At 43.4% G+C, this 22,645-nt stretch overlaps 1 protein-coding gene across 1 annotated transcript in view; it reads right to left on the reverse strand.

The window, feature by feature from the left end:
- LOC144943523 (uncharacterized) overlaps window positions 1-22,645 on the reverse strand; it is a 77,228-nt gene that overhangs the window by 50,365 nt on the left and 4,218 nt on the right. The window contains exons 2-5 of the mRNA XM_078871051.1: window positions 7,315-7,506; window positions 3,311-3,333; window positions 2,663-2,704; window positions 1,195-1,248 (exon numbers count right to left, since the gene is read on the reverse strand). Coding sequence (XP_078727177.1) covers window positions 1,195-1,248; window positions 2,663-2,704; window positions 3,311-3,333; window positions 7,315-7,506 — 311 coding nt within the window. The remainder of the gene's footprint in view (window positions 1-1,194; window positions 1,249-2,662; window positions 2,705-3,310; window positions 3,334-7,314; window positions 7,507-22,645) is intronic.

Raw genomic sequence — 22,645 nt, forward strand, 5'->3', positions numbered from 1 at the left:
GCTCAGCATGAGCACCGCGGCTCCAGCAACCGTCTCCACTCGGTCCGCGCCGCCAACTTTCCAAACGTAGTATATACGTGCACGAATATGAATAAATTACACGTAGGCTAGCGGACATGATAAGAGTGCGCTTTCGCCTCTGTAAAGTAACAGAATGAATAACGGTTGGACTTTATTTTTTAATTCCAAAATAAAATGAAGTACGTTCGACCAGGTGAAAGTGATGTGGGATGTGTCGTTTGAGAGGGACGTGAATGCGATGGCTGATGGGTGCTTCATAAAGAATGCTTTGTGTGCTGCATTTGCTTGAGGAGTAAAATGGCACGGAAATATGTATTACATAAATAAATATAAAACAATCGGTAAGACATTCCAGGGCGGTTTTTTCTGACGTGGGTATAGCAGATTTGTTCTGAGCCACCATCTAAAGCTGTACCTGAGGAATGGTACAGTTGAGAAGCAATTACCCTTGCCAAGATATTGTGCATTCAAAGGTGCGTTCTGCACAAGTGTAAAAACAATTATGAACTTTTTGAATACTTTTGTAGACAATCCATTTTTTTCTTTTACAAATCAAAGAAAATTTCTCAGTATTTTAAGCATAGGCTCCTTTTGTTCACGGTATTTCTCTCATCCCAGCATATTTTTCACAATATTATTCACAATGTGGCCTTTTTTATCTAAACAAACCTCGTGTACATATTTGTTTTAAAATCAAAATAAATCTAACCATTTCTAATGTTCCTTCCATTTCACATTTTCTCAGGTAAGCAAAAATTTACTTTCCCATGATCCAAGTTTGTGATTACATTCAAGAATAAATCAACTGTCTAATTTTTACAGCTTCAATATTACTGTCTGGCTTTTTCTCTTAATGTTTGTTGAGTTTTGTTCATAATATTAGCATAATCATGACGGAGCGATATTATGTGCATATACTTTGCATAACTCAAGAAACAACTGATCCTCACACCCTTACAATTAAAGCTATCCCGGTCTCTTGGGTTCTCACCAGGTTCAACAAAGTAAACCTTGAAACAATTCCATGAACGTGTCATGACGAGTGTTTTAAGAAAACAATCGAAAAAAGGGCCCTGATGCATTATTGCGTGCCTACTTTGTGCACATTTGTCTGGGTCTGCCAGCTTCCACCGTGGTTGTACTGCTCTCTGTGAGCCCTGTGGGACAGCGTACCGGATCTCCGTTCAGCCCATTGGATCCTTTTGGGCCAGGATCTCCTTTCGTGCCCTGCAGAAGCAGAAGAGATAAGACATCTGCCCATGACAGCGCCTTTCCATCAAAGCAGTCGGGATGTGTCAGTGCAGTAAGTCACCTGGAATGGTCGGTGAAATTTAGAATACTGCATTTAGTGTGGAAGAGTAGGCCAAATTCCCTCCAGGGGGGCTTTCCTAGTGGAGGCCGTCTGCCAGCAGTGACATTAGCAAACAATTGTCGGGCTGCACTTTTACCTTTACTGTATTCTATTATAAAATACATAAAGTTACATATAAAAAAAACACGATTCAGACTTCAGTATGGTATGACACAGCCCAATATAAAGTGGAAAAATGAGCAGCAGATATGGTTCAAGCGCTGCTTTATATCACGTGACATATGCGAAAATGCGGCTTTCACTCCACGCTCGAAATGCTTTCACAACAGCTGAAAGAGGGACATTTCACCCACCTACCTCCCACAGGCCACATTCTGGACACATCATTACTCACCGGGCTTCCAACAGGAAGTAGGATAATTCGGCTAATTTCGAGAGAAAAAACGTGTATTCATACATGTTGAGTAACTTATCTTTTCCCAACGTGAACTTATTTATCATAATCACCTGCCACTGCTGCCGGGTGCTGTGATCTCCTCATTGTATTTAAAGTTTCTTCCTGCCCGCAATTGGACATATTATGTTTAACACGTTTAATTTCATGACCAATATCATCCATAATACATGTTTTTTGGGTTAGAGCAATACAATTTGGGTTACATTGCGATCTAACCCAAAAAAAGCCTGTATTATGGATAGATTCTATCATGTGTTGCTAATTATAAAATTAATGTGTTCGCTGCATGCAAAATGCATAAAATTTGAAGATATAGGGCACGCATTTATATTCCGTTTACAGGTTGGATACGGTTATTTTTTTAGGATGTGCACATTTGAATTCAACCTCCCGATTTTCCAAACAAAAATAAACTTTCACTCGCATAAACGGTGCCTATTTGAATTAAAAAAAAAAGTTAGTCGGAATCCTGGTTGGTGTCACAATGCATTTCCACTGCAAGGGAGAAGTCACCATGGATAGACGACGCTAAACTATGACAGCAGCGAGTTGCGTACCTTTTTCCAGAGAACAATTTAGTGTTTCTTGTCGTTGGGTCTTGCGACTTTTTTGGATTCTCAAGTGATGACATTTTGTCAAAGCAACTGAGGACAAATATCGTGACTTTCTGAGTAAAGGACATTATTCCAATGTAGGAGCAATTCCAGGTGTGTATAAGGACCCTGTATCAGTTCACTGGGTAAAGTGTCATTTGGTGACGTTTTTGATTACTCTAGAAGGGCGGTCACAAGACAGAGAGTGGCGTTTTAAGGTTTGTTTGGCATTTTTGCACTTTAAAGAGGTAGCAATACTGGCAAAGAAACCAAACTTACCTTGGGGCCAATGGGACCAGTCTTAATTGAGGGCTTTATTACCTGCAACAGCAAAACATAATGCACAGGTTAGATACCGAACGACACAGGCTAAAAGCACCAATTCATTTGTTATGTATTAGCTATGCAACACCGAGGACAGACCAGGATCAAGATGATGAAGTAAAGAGACGGACCACAGCGAGTTGGAGCGTGTTTAAACACGTTGCATAATTGCCCGCGATGACGTATGGATCAGAAAGACGGGACATTGGCAAAAGGTAAAAGTGGAAACAAAAATATAATTGCACAAAGAACGAAGGAGAAGATTGCGCTTGGAATCGCAGTGACGGGAAGAGCAACGAATGGACCGGAGAGAACATATGCAAGTTAATAGGCATTATATTGAGTTACAGAAAGTAAGTGGGCTCATGCCCACTTACACCCTGCCAGATGGTGGACTGTGGTCAAGAATAACGAGAGTGGCAACCAAAGGAGAAACACGAGCACGGCAGAAAATGGTCACATGTTGGGGAAGGCCTTCGTTCAGCAGCGGATCAATAATGGCTGATTTTAAGGGAGGCATTGGTAATTATTCAGCGTTCACTCAGCGAAAGAGAATATTTGATGTGAGAGAGCAAAACAAAAACTTGAATAAATAGGACTTACAGGAGGAGGTGTGGGTTCCGGCCCTAGAAACAAAACAAAACAAACAACGAGTTAGAAATGTATTTTTTTTTATATTTATAAAAGTGTGAGATGATTTTAGTACAAGGGTTAGAGGTCTCCACAGTCTTGGCATGTATGTCTGCCGATCTCCAAACCCACCGTGCGTCTCCATGGTAACAGGTAGTGTGCCCTCGCAGACCTCAAAGACCTCAGCAAAGTGCTCGACTCAATCCCAGTCTCCGAAGCTGCTCAGCAATACGAGGTGACCCACGTGGCAGCTATCAGCCAGGTTTTCTCTCGTGGCAGGCGAGCTGTTATTCCAGCAGGTCGTTTGCTTTTACGTGTAATATTTCGCTGCGAGATCGATTTTATCCCCATCTTAGAGATCACCACGTTTCTCTGGCAGGATTAACATGTGGACACATGTGGTCAGAATTAACAGCGGCCCCTCTCTCTTTTTCTCTCAGCCCTGCCCCCTTTTACATCGCCATGCCCACTCAGCCACTAGCCCCACCCACAGTGAGCTGATTGGTTCTTTGTGACATTGACCCTGCCCACTTCTAATTGGCCACGTCTAACCCCTCTGCCAGTGCTGCCCCACTACTCAGGTGGGAGCCCTGCCCTCTCTCTGCCTGTATCATGAACATCAAGCTGGGGCGAAATCATAGTTTTAACAAAAGCTTCGCGATACCTTGTACAGATTTAGATTTAAAGCTTTCGTGAGTGCAGGGATTCATCTTCTTGGTTCTTTCGGTAAAGTCACGTAGAATGGAAATAATAAAATAATAAAAATAAATTCATTCAGACGCTGTCTTTCTGACAGACCTGTTCTTCACCTGAGGACGGCTGCTTGCGTTGTGGCCGAAACGTCGTGAGAATTATTTTATTACGTAAAATGTTTATTATTTTATTATTTCCATTCTATGTGACTTTACCGAAAGAACCAAGAAGACTTTGTACAGACTTTATGAAATCACTGTGACTGTCTCAGCTAAACCAGGACCTGAGGTAGCCTTGTCCCTATCTGGAGTAGATTCTAAAGTTGTCTCAGCACACCTGACATGTTTTACGCGTCAGTTACAAACAACCATCATACAGCAATAAGCATTAACACACATACACGAATAACTAAACAAGGTGTAATACGCAGCTAGAGGAAGAATTAGGTGGAAGCTATAAATTATGCGTGAAAAGACCCTATTTTGAAAATTGTTACAAGTAAATTGCACACATTTGTAACCTTTACCGTGAGATGAGCTTGCATGCAAAGCAATTTCACGAATACGTGACACGGTGTTTGTGCTGAGCATGTAATAAAAGCACAGGTGAGAGCCTGGAGAAACCTGAATGAGCAGAATTCCTCTGCACTCTGGATTGCATGTAAATGTTGTCTCTGATCACCGTGTTTAAACACCACACACATAAGATTCACCAATCACCGCAAGCGTTTTAAGTGTTAAACATTTTAGCACTACTTGGGCATATTGGTAGAAGACAGAGGGAAGTGGAAACAAATGGCGAAACGTGCAGTGGACACCTACGGGATATTTGCCCATGGATGGTGATGATGAAGACTTTAATTGAGTACATATCGTACAATGGGGCATGCTAAATCTGAACTACATATCACCCAACTATAGCTACCCACATTCCTTGAATCATAACGGCTTCATAGAGTGTGAACTTCTAAATTGAACAGAATGCACAATTGTTGAAAACCCTAGCCATCCTGCGACGCCTTGATTAAAAAACTTTAGAGCTGGCGAACGATCACAGCAAAGCAATCACAAACCGAAATCTTTCCAGCAAAGTTCAGATCACCAAAAAGCCGTGCTGATTGACGTTGACGTCGGGAGAACGCTAATCACGGGGACACGAGGCGTGATGCTGCCTTGGAAAGCAGCCTGGACAGTAGCTCGGGTGTTTTGCTGTGCGCCGTGCAGGCACCACAACAACACGAATCTCACCCCAGACCCCTCACCCAACCCCAACACCACCCCTCCAAACGCTTGTCCGTCCGTGTCGCTCGTGCGAGACATGTTCCATATCTCCAAGAGCCACCCGCTCTCCGAACCGCTGATTCAATGCTACTTCCCTTGAGCGCAACCCAGTCAGAAACAGCTCTTTGCACGCAACTCAGCTTTACCCACAAACTTGTAGGGCGCCTCCTGAACCTACGTAGGCAGCATATTCTGAGCTGGCAACAAAATTGTCTCGTGCCACAACGTACAAGAATACATGTAATCGTACAAGGTGCCCACCGGTTTTATGACCCAACGTTTTTGTTTTACACATTCTATTCCCTGTCGCAGTATCGTCCACGTGCACATTCGTCAGCAAGGCATTTCCATGCCACTATGAAAGTGAATATTCACAGGCGGACCAGGTCGTAAACCCATAACAAACGTGCAGACAACGCTCATTGTTTAAACACATATCTGGCGTATGGAGCCAAGGGGGTCCAACTTAATTCCACGTGCAATACATTCACATAAAAGGCACCATTAACAGTCAACCATAACAGGAATCCCAGCATGCTTTTGAATATCAAGGGGACATTGCCATTCTTGCGCATAGTTTGCGCGCAGCATTCTTTCCAGGTTGTTGAATTGCCTCTTGAGCAAGGGGACGTTTTGATAGATCCGCTCTGTTGACATCAGCGTTACCACTCTTTGCTTCTTCAGCACATACCAAGTGTGCACTCACTGGTGGTACTTAGTTTGCTATTGCTCTTGTCTATATTACGATTTAACCGAGTACAACAACGCTTCTGAAGGCATCAGGACCCCTGACGTTTTAAATAGAACCATTGAATGAATGGCACTCCAAAATAATCGTATGATATTGTATATTCTTTAGAAGCTACGACAACAAAAACGATCAGCTCTACCATAGTTCAAATTAAATGCCTATAAATACTGTTCGTTGATGTGCTCATATGCTTCACTTAGGATGCAAGGCCACTCAGAGGTCCCTGGAGGCCCAGACAGAACGCCACTTGTGCCCCCACTCCCCTTATTCCACCATCCAGACGCCCATTATATGGGGAGGGCCTCTATTGCGCGAGTGAAAACGCTGTGACGATGCTGAGACTTTGCAAACGGAGCAGCATGAGGGAAGGAGCACAACGAGAGAAAACGTTCCGGTTAATTTGTCCTGCGCTTTTAGTCCCTCGAAAAGGACCCTGTTTTTTGAAAGCAACAGTTTGTGCTTCAAACTACTACAGTCATCAGTTGCACACCGAATTAAAAAAAATACTTTTAAGAGGAGGCCTCTAATGAGAGGTGTTTATATCAAAATCTTTATTGCAATAATACGTTCAATAAAAGACCAGCTTGACAATAACTGAATCTACCGCAAAGAAGTGCTTAGCTATTATAATTGTGCTCAATGGTGACTGGAGCATGTCTGTCATGGCCTGGATGTTAACCCCAAGCGAATGGGAAGCGTGTGGTACGCACACTGTAGAACCACGTCAAATGTAAACAAAGGTCCCCCGTGTAGCCCACATCAACTATTGGGGGTAATTGCTGTAAGCGAGAACCTATGAAGGCCAGCACAACACATGCATGGGTGGTGTGGCCAGCACAAGACTCGGCCACCTTTGTCTCCCCGGTGCCAATATTTGCATCGGGTACTCGTTACGCAAAGATCCCCCGTATAGCCTTAACAGACTGTAGGGGCAAGTGCTGTTAGCGAGCACCTATGAAGGCCGGAACGGTACACGAGGGGGTGGGTGGCCAGTACCACGCCCGACCGCCTTTGTCACCCTAGTGGCGATGTTTACACACCGCACCAGGTACTCATTTGATGCTGAGTCGACCTAGGGGAAGCCCAGGACCGGTTCAGATAATCGTCACTGGTGTTTGCCGTGAGCGGGAATCGAACTCGGATGGCCAGGTCCGTAGTGCAGCGCGCTAACCACTACACTACCGCTCCCCATACACACATGTACACACACGTACACGTGTAGCACAGACGTCCATGATTGACGTGGCGCTTACCTGGGATATCTGTGGGGCAGATGGGGCAGCACTCTCCATCGGGGATCTCTGGGTTGGGGCAATCCTCCACGTCCTCGGCGCAGACGATGTCATCGCACAGGATGTTACCACTGTCACACACGCAGATGGTGCAGGCCTCCGGTTTCCAGATGTCCTTGTCGCTGTATACATTCCCTTCCTGCACACAATTCACTGTGGGCACAAAAAAAAGAGACACAGATAAAGGTCCCCCGTATAGCCTTCAACAGACGGTTGGGGCGAGTTCAGTTAGCCAGCACCTATGAAGGCCGGCATGGCGCACGAGGGGGCAGGTGGTCAACAACACCACGCCCGGCCGCCTTTGTCTCCCTAGTGGCAATGTTTACACACTGCACCAGGTACTCATTTGAGGCTGAGTCGACCTAGGGGAGGCCCAGGACTGGTTCAGATAATCGTCAGTGGTGTTGGCCGTGAGCGGGAATCGAACTCGGGTTGCCAGGTTTGTAAACCGGCGCGCTCAACGCTACACTGCCTCTCCCGATTACTGTGGACACAGCAAACAGCACACACACACACAGATGAAGATGATTATTTTAGCGAGGTAGGCCAGTGGCAGTGATTGAATGCATTTGCAATCACGTGTGATGACCGAAAATTGACCTTTACACTCGACTTGTTGGAGCATGCACGTGTGCCGTTATTTGTAAATGAGCAACGATTGCCGATTTTGTGAATGGTCGCACTCTAAATGTAAATCTTTAAGTTTAAATGTCAATGGAAAGCCTATTATACTTCATAAAACGTAACACATCGTTAGAGTTATTTGACAGAAAGCCACAGTACATTTTCTAATGGACAAAATACTTCGACATGGTTGAAACCCATGCTTGTAAAAATATACATCACATTGAATCTTCCAGAGACAATACGATTTGAACTACTGTACTCTGTTTTCGCTGTTTGTTGAGAATTCTTCCGAGATCCACATTGTAAGAGATCGAAATGCACACACTAAAGAAATAACTCTCTCCACATGGATCTAAATTACACTTTTAATGTAGTCAATTAACCGATAAGCGCTATACAATACGTACCCATGAACGGATATGATTGCCATTCAAACTGGACGATTTTTCAATGTATGAGTTTTTCTTTACATTTAAGTAAACCAATACTGGCAAGACGCCACCTGAGAGTTCACTGTAATTGCTTCCAACTAAATTCCATATTTTGTGCACAGGTACTTAGGCAATGAGAGGTAAACTAAAGAAGGACCTAATTCATGTTTAGACACCCTGATACATTTGGCCGTCAGTCTGCGTCTCCACAGATGTGTTTGTCGGAGCTTTTCAAGATTCATTGTCAACACATCGAGCTCCCGCCAGGACCATGGTAAGACTTCACACTTCAATGTAACGAGGGCAGAGGTGAGACAGGAAACAATTTCCCGAACATTTCTTTTTCCACTCAGTACATTCACAGCTTATGATGACAACAGCACTTCCTTCACATGGTTATAGAGAGTGGACGGCATTCACCAATATTGAATTAAAGGGCAGCAGATTGAAATATGATACTGGATGTATTTACGTATTCTGAAATCCATGCCCAGTGGGAATATTAGCTACTAAAAAAGTAATGTGGCTCTTTGTAAACGTACTTATACTCATATTTCAAAGGAGAAATCACTTTCTTGACATCTCACCAAACTGTTATCTCATTCTGTCACGAAGAAACCATTTCAGTATTCATTATCCAAAATTTAAAAAACACGTGTACCATCGTCATGTGTATTATAGCGAGTAGAATAAGTTAGTTAAAATAATATATGCCTCGGGATAATAACTGATGTGGATAGAGAGGCCCACGAATTGTTTTTTTAAATAAATGTTTGCATCTTCCAGGCTTGTTTTCGAACACAGGGTGGTGCACTGCTCACTGTGATAGTTCCAAAACATATGTTCATTAGTCTCATGACATTTGCCTGATAGCCCAAATAGAATGGAATTTGGAGAGAAAAATATGATGATGATAATAATAATAATAGTGGTAATAAAATCTTACACTTGTGCAAATGAAAGTAAATGCTAAAAGTATTTATAAAAGATCACGATTAGAGGTAGGCATTCCTGTCTTATGAACAAAATGAAAGACTCGGTGAAATAAAATAAATAACAAACACCAATTCCACAATCACAAATGTATATTTAAAAAATGCCAAAAACTCTGAAGAATGTGCCTCAAAGCTAACAGGAATACGCTGTAGAAAGTAACAATGTGTGAATGTAATTGCCATTGAAAGGCAATCTCTGTTAGAATATGCCATTCTGTAAATAAGAGACCGTAGCTACCACCATAAATTGAAAGAAACCAAACTCAAAAGAAATTGTTTGCAAAACACTGGCCCTTCCCACATAATAATGAGGGCTATGTTTCACAAATAAACGTATTACAGGGCTCTAAATAGCTTTCATTACAGTACTACAACACGGACCAGCTATACAACTGATAAACAGTCTAAACCTTTATATACACAGAGAGCACATGGATGACAGTTATAATCTTCTGGAAAATACACTTTTAAATATTACTGCGCTTACCACCAAAAACACTCTAGTGATTTTAAAATGTATGGAGCATTGAAAATGATTACAGTATTTGCTCACTCCCAGATATTGTCTTATTTGTTGGCTTGATATTGTGGAGGGCTTAGCGGATTTTGAAGTAGACCAATCTCGTTGAAGATTGATAAATGTTTTCGGCAAAGCCGTGGGCATATCGGTAGCTGGCTAAACGCAAGCCAGTGGCTCCACAAACGAGCAGTTCAACGGAAGCTGATGAGTGTAAACAGGAAGACGATCGTTACGTTCTAATCGTCCCCATTTCTGAGAATGCCTCCATCGCACAGAAGCCAATTGAGGGCAACGCCCAACCAAGAGCTTCCACATTTAGCGGGGAAAGAGGCACTCGCTCGTCGCTACGTTAAAAAATGGGCAGATATATCAATTTCGATTTATAGCTTTCGTGACTGCAGGGATTCATCTTCTTGGTTCTTTCGGTAAAGTCACGTAGAAGGGAAGTAATAAAATAATAAAAATATAACATAATAAAATAATTCGTCGTGAGAATTATTTTATTATGTTTTATTTTTATTATTTTATTACTTCTCTTCTACGTGATTTTACCGAAAGAACCAAGAAGACAGATATATCAACGAAAGCAAATCACCACAGCAGAATTCTCTCCAAATTGACGTCGATTTTGGATGGAACGTTTGCGAAAGCAAGTTTCTCGTCACTTAGTCGCACCGTGCAACGACCACTAGAATTGCCGTGAGGATGCTATCCGCGAAACGTTGTTGGCGCCTGCGATGTCTTCTTCCACTTCGTTCGCGTGGCTTTTTTGGGGGGCATTGCTACAGATTACAAGCCTGAGGTCGAGCTCTGATATCCAGTTCTCGTTTTATGACCAAGTTCTACGACCGAGTGAGTCACCGAGGCTCGTGTTGGTCTGCCAGTCTTGCTACCATAAAACCATTCCCTTTTGTTGCACTGACATGTATTGCAACATATGTTCAATATTAAAGTGCGGGGGGGGGGAGCTAATGATAGCCACATGTGTGTGACTCTATTTATACTTGTGTAAAACATCAGCGCTGGGGGGGGGGGCAAAGGCAGCCGGGTGTGGTGCTGGCCACACAACATCCTTGTGCACGTGCCAGCCTCAATAGGTGCTCGCCAACAGCACTTTCGCCAACGGTCTGTTAAATGGCATACAGCGGAACTTTATATCTGCGTGTGTGTGTGTAAATGTGTCACATCGCACTTGTTTATGTGCCGATAACATGTGTGTCTGGCCCATAACATCCTGCTAGCAATGTGAATGAACATCCTAGACTGCCACATTTAGAAGAATTCCTGTAGGACCTTCAGCGAAAAAAAAAAATCTCAACATGATTGTAGATTGTTCAATGGATTAATGACAATTATAAGAATGTTTCAATCATACACCATGGCAGACACAAGGTGATGAGTTTCCTTGGGTATCTTTTCAAATGTATCTAGAACTGTATTCGCGTGCGTGTTTGTGATATCAGTAACAGGCGGTGTGTCCTTGTGAGTGTTGAACTGTTGCCTTTGACGTGCCGTGTAAATTTGTACGGAAAACAGAAGGGCAACGGAAATGCACGCTCGCAATTCATGTAAAGATCAGTGTTTGGAAGACGATAACAAAATCACATCCATTACCATTATCTGGTATTTTTGTTTGTGTGCATACATAATAAGTGAGTTTAAAATTTGCACGATCAGCAGAATACTCGGTAGTAACCGCACCGGCATGTCTCTTCAGTGGCTTATTCCTTTCCATCTGATATTTGATGGGTGCAAAGCAGCAAATGAAATGCCGCAGTGCTGATGCATGTATGCTGAATGAACAGGCACAATACCATTGCTTCTTACGGTAACTTTCAATTTGCACGATCAAGAGAATGCATGTGGCAAATTTCGCACGCGCCCATCTCTCGCTAATTTAATTACATTTTGTTATCCCTGGTAGATACGTGGGGAAAAATTATTTTATTTAGTTGCTGTGCGTTTATTACATTATTATATAACATTGAAGCAGATAGTGTCATTACATTTAATTCGTATTTTGCAGGCAAATTCAACGATTTCATTTTAATAAAGACGTAAAACTTCAATATGCCAAAATATCCTTGTGATTCTACATCCACTAAACATCTGCATACAGAGGTCACATATTTAAAGGTATAACCCAAGAAACAAACATCCCTTACCTTGCCGATACACACCTGGGCCGTGTGTCCCAGGCTGTCTGTCTGACAAGGATTTGAAACATCATGAATGCCTTTCAGCACTCCATTGACACAGTGTGATGACAGTCCCAAAAGGTACAGCAGTCACACTGCAGTGGTGATGTCACTATCGTGTTAACTGAAATCCACCTTAAAAGTAAATTGTTTCTCATTAACAAAGCTTCATACTCGTGTTAGACAGGTCGGTACCTACAATAACGAATTGTTTAATCGGGTTAGGGATTTTTTTCGGTTTTTTTTTTCAAATAATATTTTTTATTGCAACAACAATGCGGGCACTGCCAAACCACGTAGCGGGAGATTCCAACTACGAAGGGGGGGGTAGCCCCCCCCCCCGCTCCTGCTAAATGTAGACCTCACTGGGGTAAGGGGGATATATAGACGTGATGCCATTCCTTTAAAACGAGTGACGGCCGTACACAGCAGACGTAACGGCTGACCTATAAAACTGTGCATACGTGCAGCATTGTAAAGCGGTTGCCACCTACGTGGCGTAGTTAAGTTGCATGAGTGCGAGAGCTGGTAACGGCTCGGGGAGAGGCCTGCAACCAGCGGTTGGATTGATCTACGGCTGATACTGACCTCTGTGGCAAAAGGTGCAACGCACGTACATTCAGCAATAACACAACCCACGGACTGTGCGTGACCGTCACTTCTGCTGTCGCGTTAGATGACAGAGTCGTGGCCCAGGTGCCTGGATACCGCTTAAGTGAAGGCTGCAGGGGACAAGCCCTCCTGTCTTAATGGAGCCGTTACAAAGCGGTGAGACAGATGGTGTTTGACCTCTTTCACCTATAGCAGACAGCACCCTACCTGAAAACAGTCACGTAGTGCGGGACGGGGGGTGGCAAACGAGTGTCTTTTACAAGATCAAAGATGAGAGAACATGTTTTGATATTTATGACAATGTATTGGATATGAGTTTGTGTATTGCTTTTTTTTAAATATCGTATATTTACTCATGGGAAGTGTAAATAAAATACAGCAATTAAGCTATGTTTTTAGAAATAATAAACACGAAAATACATTACATCCTGTTTTAGAATGCGATGCAAATATAAGATGCATGCCCATCTTCGGGGTTTGTTAGCCGGACTCAGCAGCAACGTCCCCTTGGGAAGCAATATTGTGAGTTCTTGAGTCGTGACATCACGACAGGTTTCATCGCACTAACGAGACCGCTTTCCCGCAGAGGAACACGTAAGATCAATTCACGTGAGCGGATAGCAATTTGAATGTTTTGCAAGTTAAATGTGAAACAAGCACACGCAGAACAGAGACGGCAAAAGAAAGGTGCATTGATGGGAAATGCCACCATAACAGACGCCGCTCCCTACACGCACGGTTGGTTACGTATGGTGCGAAAGAAGTTCAACATATTTATTGCACTGGGCGCACGAGGCGAGGCCTGCATCGACCGTGCTCACATTTGTGTTTTGCTCAAGCTTAGGTTGGACTTCAAATATGCAACACACTGCCGAATCAATAATGGGTGTTGTTTGACCATACTTCACCATGCTGGTCAGTGCAGGGTAAGTACAGTTAATTAAATGTGATGAAATTAGTGTCAATAGACTTTTTACTTTTATTGCATGAATGTAAAAGTGATTGTTTTTTAATCTGCAGTGGCAATAGAGTCTCGCCATTGGTACTGATTTCACCAGATAAAAATGCTCGCTTAATTTCCAGTTTGCAGCACTTTTGCTCATGGTTACAATTTGTAAGTTCTAGGCATTGCTGTTGTTCAGTTTAATCAAGCGTTCCTTGATTAAATGCACACACAGCTTGGCAATCATCGACCACGCGTTTAACACCACGCGGTGAGAAACTACGAATGCCCTCGAGTGCTCGTAGCCAGGAGCCAAACGATTACTGGTGCAGAGTGAAAGCCGAATGTTAGACCATCATGATGAAGCCACCACACTGGTGTAAAAATTATAAAGTTTTTTTTTAATACTCATGCTTGAAAAGCAATGCAAAATAAATAGAACACAACATAGTGCAAAACAAAAATTAGCGAATGGTATAATTCACTATTTACATTATTAGCAATGCCTGGCGACAACAGAAAATAACATATTTAGGTTGATGTTTTTAGGCCATGGCTTTTCAAGAAGCACCGTGACCCTTCTTGACGAGCTGATGCAAGTCACCGAGAAGGGTCATTGCGTAAAACATCAGCCTTAACACAAATATTCCTCTTATCGGGCAGTGTTAATGGCAAATTAGGTGGGTTGATTTGTCTTAATTTTTTTCCCAGGCAAGATTCACGGTGTAGTTTTGTTATTGTTTTGCTATAACCTGTGCTTGTGCACAAATCACAATGCTTTAACTGTTTATTGAATTTTCAAGCTTGCATACTTCACGGTTTTTTCCCTTCTATTCCGTGCCATTACCACGTTGATGACACTTTTCAGCAGCCAGAGATCTTTTTCAAGTATACGAGGGCATTTTTTGTGTGCAACGGGTCTGTTTTTGGTTCAACAACTGTGGCTGGGCTACGCGAGCGTCATCAATCTTTGCCTGCCATGTTCTTACCGGAGTCAGTTCCTTGCTGAAGGCTTTTCCACATGGCACGTCTGTCCACATCAAAGCGTCTTGGACAATCGTAACTCTTAACCCCCCCCCCTCCTTCCACCTCCCCCCCCCCGGCTCACACAAAGACAAAGATCCCCTGTATACCCTGCACAGACTGTTGGGGCAAGTGCTGTTAGCGAGCAACACCTATGAAGGCCGGCATGGCACACGAGGGAGTGGGTGGCCAGCACCACGCCCGGCCGCCTTTATCTCCCTAGTGGCGATGTTTACACACCATGTTTACACACTGAGTCGACCTAGGGGAGGCCCATGGCCGGTTCAGATAGTCGTTATTGGTGTTGGTCGTGAGCGGGAATCGAACTTGAGTTGCCGGGTTCGTAGCGCAGCGCATTGACCGCTACACTACCACTCACACAACAACAACTACAACAACCGCCATTCGCAACTAAGTGGCGGTGACGTTACTACGGTGCCTGTGCCAGGCTGAGTGCACGTTAAGGCCACGTGAAGTGTCGAAAGCCCGCTGGCAGGAGGTCAAGGGACAGACCCAGGTGCCATGGGTTGACTGACTGAGATGACTGGCCGATGCACCACCTGTGCCCCCTACTATGCGTACACACACACGCGCACGTACGCGTCCAGTGAACGGAGGGGTGGGGGTTTACAGCTGCACAGCAGATTTGGATGAAACGTTTAAAAGCCACAATTACAGATACACTTGCCTGTGTTTTGCTCTGTTGTTTCACGTAATTTGCTCTCTTTAAACATTTCCAGACATTCTCTCAGGAAAATGTCTATATTTTTTGTTTTGGGCGCAGTCCCCTTTCGCTGGCATGGTCAGACAACGAATGGAACTGCAGCTTGCGTGTGCGTAGCGGAAACGTTCAGAGTGTTGGCTGTGATGCACTTGTGTGTGCAGCTGTGATTTAGTGATTTGCGCACTACGCCATGAGGTCAGGAACCCAAATTTGCCAAACGTCTGCATGAAATTGAATACACTCTTTGAACATAAAAGCCCATAGGGATGCAGCCTTTAAAATATATACATTTATAAAATATGTATTACTAAACTAATTATAAAAAAATATATTGCGTATAAAGGAAGTGACATTAATTCAAAGACACCACCAATAACCGGACTACAATGACCGCTAGTGTTTGTTTGTAACCAATTTCGCATTACGTGCGTACAACAACACACCACGTCTTTCTGAAAAATAATCGTCACCAAAGATTGTAAATATTTGTGTGAACTCCGAAAGGTGCGTAACTACTCACTGGCATCAGCCAATTAATTCAGGACAGCAGAGATCGTGGGACAGAAGTGTGGTCAGCGCTGGGGCTGTGTCCTGCAGTACCATCACTATGGACCTCTCCAGAGACATGTACAGCATCACACGCGCGGCGAAGGCATCGTGCGATGCACTGCACACGGCCATTGTAGCCAAATCAAAAGGCGGGGGAGTGTAATTGCTTTTTTTTTACTCCAGTGCGAAAAATAATTGAGATAGTCCTATCAACCATTTACGCATATTCAGACGCGATGTTAAAAAAGGTCAATGTGTTTTGTGTGATACTTTATTAAATCATATGGGGCTTGTGTGACTATAGAGATAATATATGTAACCATCCTGCGTTAAAATTCAAGGCGAATGTACTTAGTAAGCATGTTATAAAGAGGAGACTATACGTGCATGTGGCCCAGTTATCTGTCTGTGTTGGCGATGAGAGGGTTGCGTTAAGGCACACCACGCTATGAACCCAGGTATCTGTGTTCGATCATCAGCCACGGCTAACGTGCGCGTTGAGTGATATCCTAACCACTCCTGTGCCTCCTCCATCATCTTCACAATGTCCACTGACCACAGTGGTGAAGCATGATAATAAAAAAAAACCCATAAAATACCACAATTAACACAGCATGCAGAATGCTTACATCCAGTATTTGGTTTATAAAGGGTTGAATTTTTTAATTTACGATTGTTTCTATATATATAATTTACGTAACTGTAAACTGCACCTGTGCATGCACAGTTGCGTAAATATGCAGTGAGGTCATTTTGGAAGGTGACCACACTCGAGTGTGTAATTTGTAACTGTGCAATGGCAGCATGAGTACTCGGGAACGAAGAAGCTGCTCAGATGAGTTGGCATCTGTGGCTCGGGTCCATACCGAGCACGAGACTCGCGTTACCGTGTGCAACATAAACCCTGAACAGACGCCACTCAGAGCAGTGGCAGCCTGACCACCCTCCACGAAGGGCATGGTCAAACAAATTCTGAGTTTCATGGTCCACGGCATCTTATTACATTTACGCTTCCCAAGTACCCATTTAGTTTTCACAATGAGTTGAATAAAATATTTTGTCATAAATGGTTTTCCTTCGATAGCAATTTCCACCCTTTCACGTTCCAAACGAATTCGATCATATGTTCATTACGTACACTTATTCCCCGTATGGCCGATGTTGCTGTGGAGCAATAACTGTCATTTTACATTGAGATGGTGGAGCCAGATAATTGCCAGGAGTGGCGGAGTTCATTACTGACCCAGATTCAAGAAATCTCTCCAGCGCTCTCCCCGCACATGGAGAAAGTTGTGTAATGTTAATTACTGAGGTGCTTACAAACCCCAACTGCGACTACGTTAAGTGACCTCTGATTATTCGCATGATAGTTAAGGGTCAGGAAATGCTTATAAAGTCATTTGTTCTCTATAAACAGCACTTCCCCCCCCCCTTAAAACTCTATACACTCATAATCTGTAACAGAATCAGATTTCAGGGGCAAACCAATTAAAGTGAGGATGGGAGGCTTGTTATACATTCGTTAGTGAATGATGCGTGCCAAAAAAAAATGCAACAAAAAATCTAAGGGACCGCGTTGGGCAGCAGGTTTGCAACCTTTAAAAGCAAAACTAAATAAAAAAAAACAATCACAAATAATCGTAAGAAATAATAGTAGTCATAATAACTGTATTATGTATGCATGGCAGCATGAGGCACACCGTTGGGCTACACAAAGCAGGATGAGCCGGTATAGTTTACAGAAAAATATATAAATATAAGAAGCGTAACAAGAAGCCCATACAAACCCACAAAACTGACTCCACGATGATTGCCACTAATGGCACCATTAAGGGTTTAGATTTTGAAAGGAAAGACCGTTCTTCACTACAAGCAAGCCGAGTCACGGCACAAAGGCATGCTATGTAATACTCTGTAATCAACGATCGAGAGAGGCACGAAAGTGGATTTAAAACATGTTGGAGGAAGTAAACAAGGCTCCAGAACTTAGAACGCGCCCCGGGAAACATCCTGGGTATAGCCTTACCAGGGCCTCCCTTGGGAATGAGACTCCTGCCTTTAATTCATTCTTGCCTCGGTTATGAATTAAATACACTTTCATACCTGTAACGTGCAGACCTGGAATAATGCAAAACATAAACACGTTCACCAACATAGCAGATACCACTTTCAATGGAAGTATGTTGAGCATTAACGTAGGTGGCTTTGCCGAGGTATACATACAAACAACAACTGCATTGTGGCTCATGTATGAGATGTTCGACTGGTGTAAGTGCTGGTGGTAAGCACCCGATACATCCAGCAAAATGTCTCTCAAGAGGGAGGTGAGGCCACGAGCTCACAAACAACATCAGTCCCTCCACAAGTGAAGCTGAGACGGATACTGGTTCATCATTTTAATCTGGGCCAACTTACGGGGAGACCTACCTAGGTCAGGTCACAGATACCAGCTGCCACTGCTGTGCATAGTCAGGTGCCGATATGATGAATACACATACACATTCGTGTGCTGCAATAGATGCGTGCAGTTGTCACATTCACGCGGTGAATATTCATTGATGGTTTAAAGCTGCTCGGTTACAGCACTACAAGGTTATAAGTGACATTCGGGCAAACTAAAGCATTGGCGATAGTACACACAGCGTGAAGCAGGAACCTACTTTGTCGGTGGAACGGACATTATGCTCTCGTCAAAATAATCAACAATCCAGCAAATTATGGGCAGTACAACTGTCATTGTTATTGATCCATCCAACTACATGGGGCCACATTGCAACGTTCCATATTGTCCTCTACGTGTGCAACCGTGTCTCTATTTTCTTTGGGTCAACACAATCTGGCCAGAACGGCTATTTAAGATAGAGTCTCTTGAAAATAACTTCCGTAAGCAAATACACGATGGTTTTCACTTAAATGGGGTCTATCTAAATCCTTGACTTTAAGATTAAATTCCTTCCCGTGTGGCGATTGACAGAGGAGGGACCCCCCTCCCTCCCCCCGTAGTGCGGGCAGTATAAACCCAACACTTGATGGCCAACCCTGCTAGCGTCACGCATGTAACTTCTTTCCTTTGTGGCAGAAGAATCCCCCTGCATGGACCAAACGCAGCAGCTCTTCCTGTCACTGCTGCGTGAGTTAATTGTACTGTTTAAATGTGGCAGTTTGGGCATTTGTGTGGCCTGCTCACTAAAGGCAAATAATTGTTTACATGGGGTTTCTCCCATTTACTTTAGTTATTGTTTTGCTAATTTCATCAGTTTATGTATGTTATTTACTATGTTGATGCTAATTTCGGGAGATATGACAAATTTTATGGGGTTTTTTAATGTCATCCTAAGTGCTGAGAAACAGTGATAAAATCTTATATTATTCAGATAAACACCACACCCCCGTGGATTTACTTACAGAAACCGCTTACCTTTCACACCCAAGTTCAAGATGCTGGTCCCGATGCGTAAAGAATGTGATTTTGTTGATACATGGTGATGGAGATGATGATAAATTCCATTATGCTACTGCTGTAGCAGCTGATGATGGGTGATCCCCCAACTCACAATTCACCAAAGGCAATGATGGTGGTAAAGACTCTGCAGACAGCCCACGTGCATGACAGCCATGTCTACATTTGGTGGTCAAATCGAGGCATTACAGCCAAAGGCTGCCTGTAGCATTTTTAAATAACGAAACATTTGTGACCATAATATGCAGCCCTAGATGAAGGATTCGCCACGTGTTGTATCGGTCATGGGGGTCGTTAGACCATACTTTACCACGAAGGTCAGTCCAGGTTGGTGAAGTGTAGGGTTGGTAGAAACCGGTTCAGATATAACTCACCACTGACTTCAGCTGTGAGTAGGAATCGAACTGAGGTCACCAGATTAGTATTGCAGTGATGCCCACCTCCTCTCTCCATGTCTGCGCTACCCCGTGACTTGTGTCCGTTAGCTATACTGCTATGTGGGGGTATCATTGTCTTCCAATATGGGTGTATGTGGGTGCATGTGTCTTTGTGCATGTGTATGTAAACGTATGTGTGTGTGTGGAATTGTGTGCAGGTATGCAATGTGCCATGAACCTGGCCACGAAGGTTGTATAACCAACACACATCAGTGGCGGGTGGTATCAGAACTTGTTGCGGATATCTCTTAGGTTGACTGAGACTTTAATGGGTGTCTGGTATGGTGTGAGCATGGTGTTTGTAGTCTATCAAATCGGAGGCATGTGTTAGTGAATCACACGAAGATTTATGAAACTCCCAAATCTGCTGGGTTGCAAGATGGCCAGCAAAAGATAGTGCAGAAAGTGGATTCTTGAATCTCTCTGTGTGGACATTTGAGTCTCATACTCTCCAAGCTTCTAAGAACGGCAGCTTCCTCCCACATACACCTTTAAAATGAGTGTCGGGACTCGGTGAGGCGAATCATATCACTTCTGCATCAATTTCATCATCATTAGCAGCAGCAGAGGCAACATTATTAGCACTATCAGGAACAGCAGTAACAGCATCATCATCATCATCCTCTTCATCATCAGCATGAACATCATCATGATCAGTCACCATCACAATCATCACCACAATCTTCATCCCAATCATCAAGGGCATTGTTATCATTATGGACATCATCCTCATCTTTGTTTCTTTGTCTTCATCACTGTCACCTTCTGAATGCGCGCGTGCACCTCCCACTGATCCTTGCCACAGAACTTAGAGCAGCAACAGCAACAAAAAGCTGCCCTACATTTTGGGTCGAAGTGCGTGAAAGAAAAAAAGGAGTAGCGAAAGAGAGGAGAGAGGCTAAACCCGTGAATTGGTGCGAGGTGGGTTGCCACGCTCCCTCTGCACAATCCACACTTGCGGCTTGCGAGTGACACGGTTCCGCAAATCAGAATAAACTTTCTGCCAACGCAGACTTTTGCCGTAACCACTCGCACACCTGCCCGTTTTCCAATTGCGGGAAGTGAGAAGCGGTGGAACGGATGTGTTTCGTGTACAATCAGCCACGTGTTAAATGGAAGAGGCAGAATAGGTCTGATTTTTTTCTGTGAAAACGACCGTCGTTCCACCCAAAAAGAGGGCAGAATGACTAACAAAACAACTGAATGAATGGGGCCTGCTGCTGTTTGTGAGCTCCTCTGATGCTTCGAATATCAGGTAACACAAAATGAAATGAAGAAAAAAGCCAATGCGGTAAAGCATAACAGAGACAGACAGAAGTCTTTATTTAATCAGATAATGAGAGGCCATTCAGACCACAAGTCTAATTCTCAGATGCCAAAAATTACAATTGCAAGTAATATAAAAAAAAGTATAAAATATAGAGTTACACTTCAATCATCTCACCAGCCACCGAGATAAGCAAGCTGTGCAATCATACCCTACATTTATTTCCTTGCTCACACAATAAATGTGGATGGTCAGTGGCATAACACGGTTAGCATGGGCCCTGGCACAAGGAATTAAATGGGGCCACCAATGTCCAATGTCTCCATTCTTTGTAGTCCACTCCCTGGACCCCTCTGAGCCACGGACCCGGCGCAGTAATACTCCGTGCACACCCGATATAGCTACACCATTACCTTTGCTTGGTTACACGAAAAATTCCAGTTATTACCACCCTCCGCCCCTTCTTAACTTGTTCTCCTGCACCATTGGAACCTCATTTGCCAGTAAAAAATATGATAATTGGTGTTTTACCCTTTTATCTGGCAACAAAACTGACACATTTTTTACAAGGAGTCATGTTTGCATAGACCACAATACCTGCAGTCATAATGCAAACAAAAAAACATCATTCTGATAATGTATGCACTGTCCTTGAAGTTGATTGGTCCACACCCGAGACAGCTTTCCTTAGAGCCTAGTCTCACATGGTGTTGGACCAGATGACGCCAAAAGGCGCACAACTCAAAGACAATGCACCATCAGAGTATGAGAGCTCGGGGTAAGCATTTACACCTTGTTCTCCTGCAATTGAACAATGAGAGAGCGGCCACTCCAGGTGTGTAAGTGCAACCGACACCTTGCCGTCCTCACGGAGGTTCCAACCTCTGCAACATGTCACCGAGTTGGCAGTGCGCGATGCCACCACGCCGCTATATTTACTCACCCTTGTCTAAACAAGTTGTGAACATCGGCGCCAGAGTGATGACACAAGGTTCCACGGCATCGCGTCCCACTGTGACGCGTCACGCTCGCCACAGAGCAAAGCTAGGGGCTATGTTGAGGGAGAGAGATATGGTAAGGAGGCATCGTGTCTGCTTATTTGTTATTTTACTTAAATTCCCCACAACGATGCGCATTGATATTTTTTGGTAATGACTAAGATCGTAAGAAAACCCAATAATTATTCATTCTGACACACGGGTGTAAGTATTTGTATGATTCATATCTGCGAATTGGCATTGACATATTAACACTGATATTCCATATATATCATGGAAAGCAGAGAAATAATAATAAACATCTTTAATATATTATCCTGCATGTCTGATTACTACATCATTTGAAAACAGCGACATGAAGTATACATACATATACTGATTAACAGGGTTAAATAGGTACTGTGCTGGTCCATTACATTCCTTTACAAAGATATCAAATTTCTATCAAACTATAGCAAAATAATTCTATGACTATCCACCACACTCAAACTCGTTTAACTGCAAACCT

This window comes from Lampetra fluviatilis, chromosome 31 (genome assembly GCF_964198595.1).
Source record: "Lampetra fluviatilis chromosome 31, kcLamFluv1.1, whole genome shotgun sequence".
NCBI lineage: Eukaryota > Metazoa > Chordata > Hyperoartia > Petromyzontiformes > Petromyzontidae > Lampetra > Lampetra fluviatilis.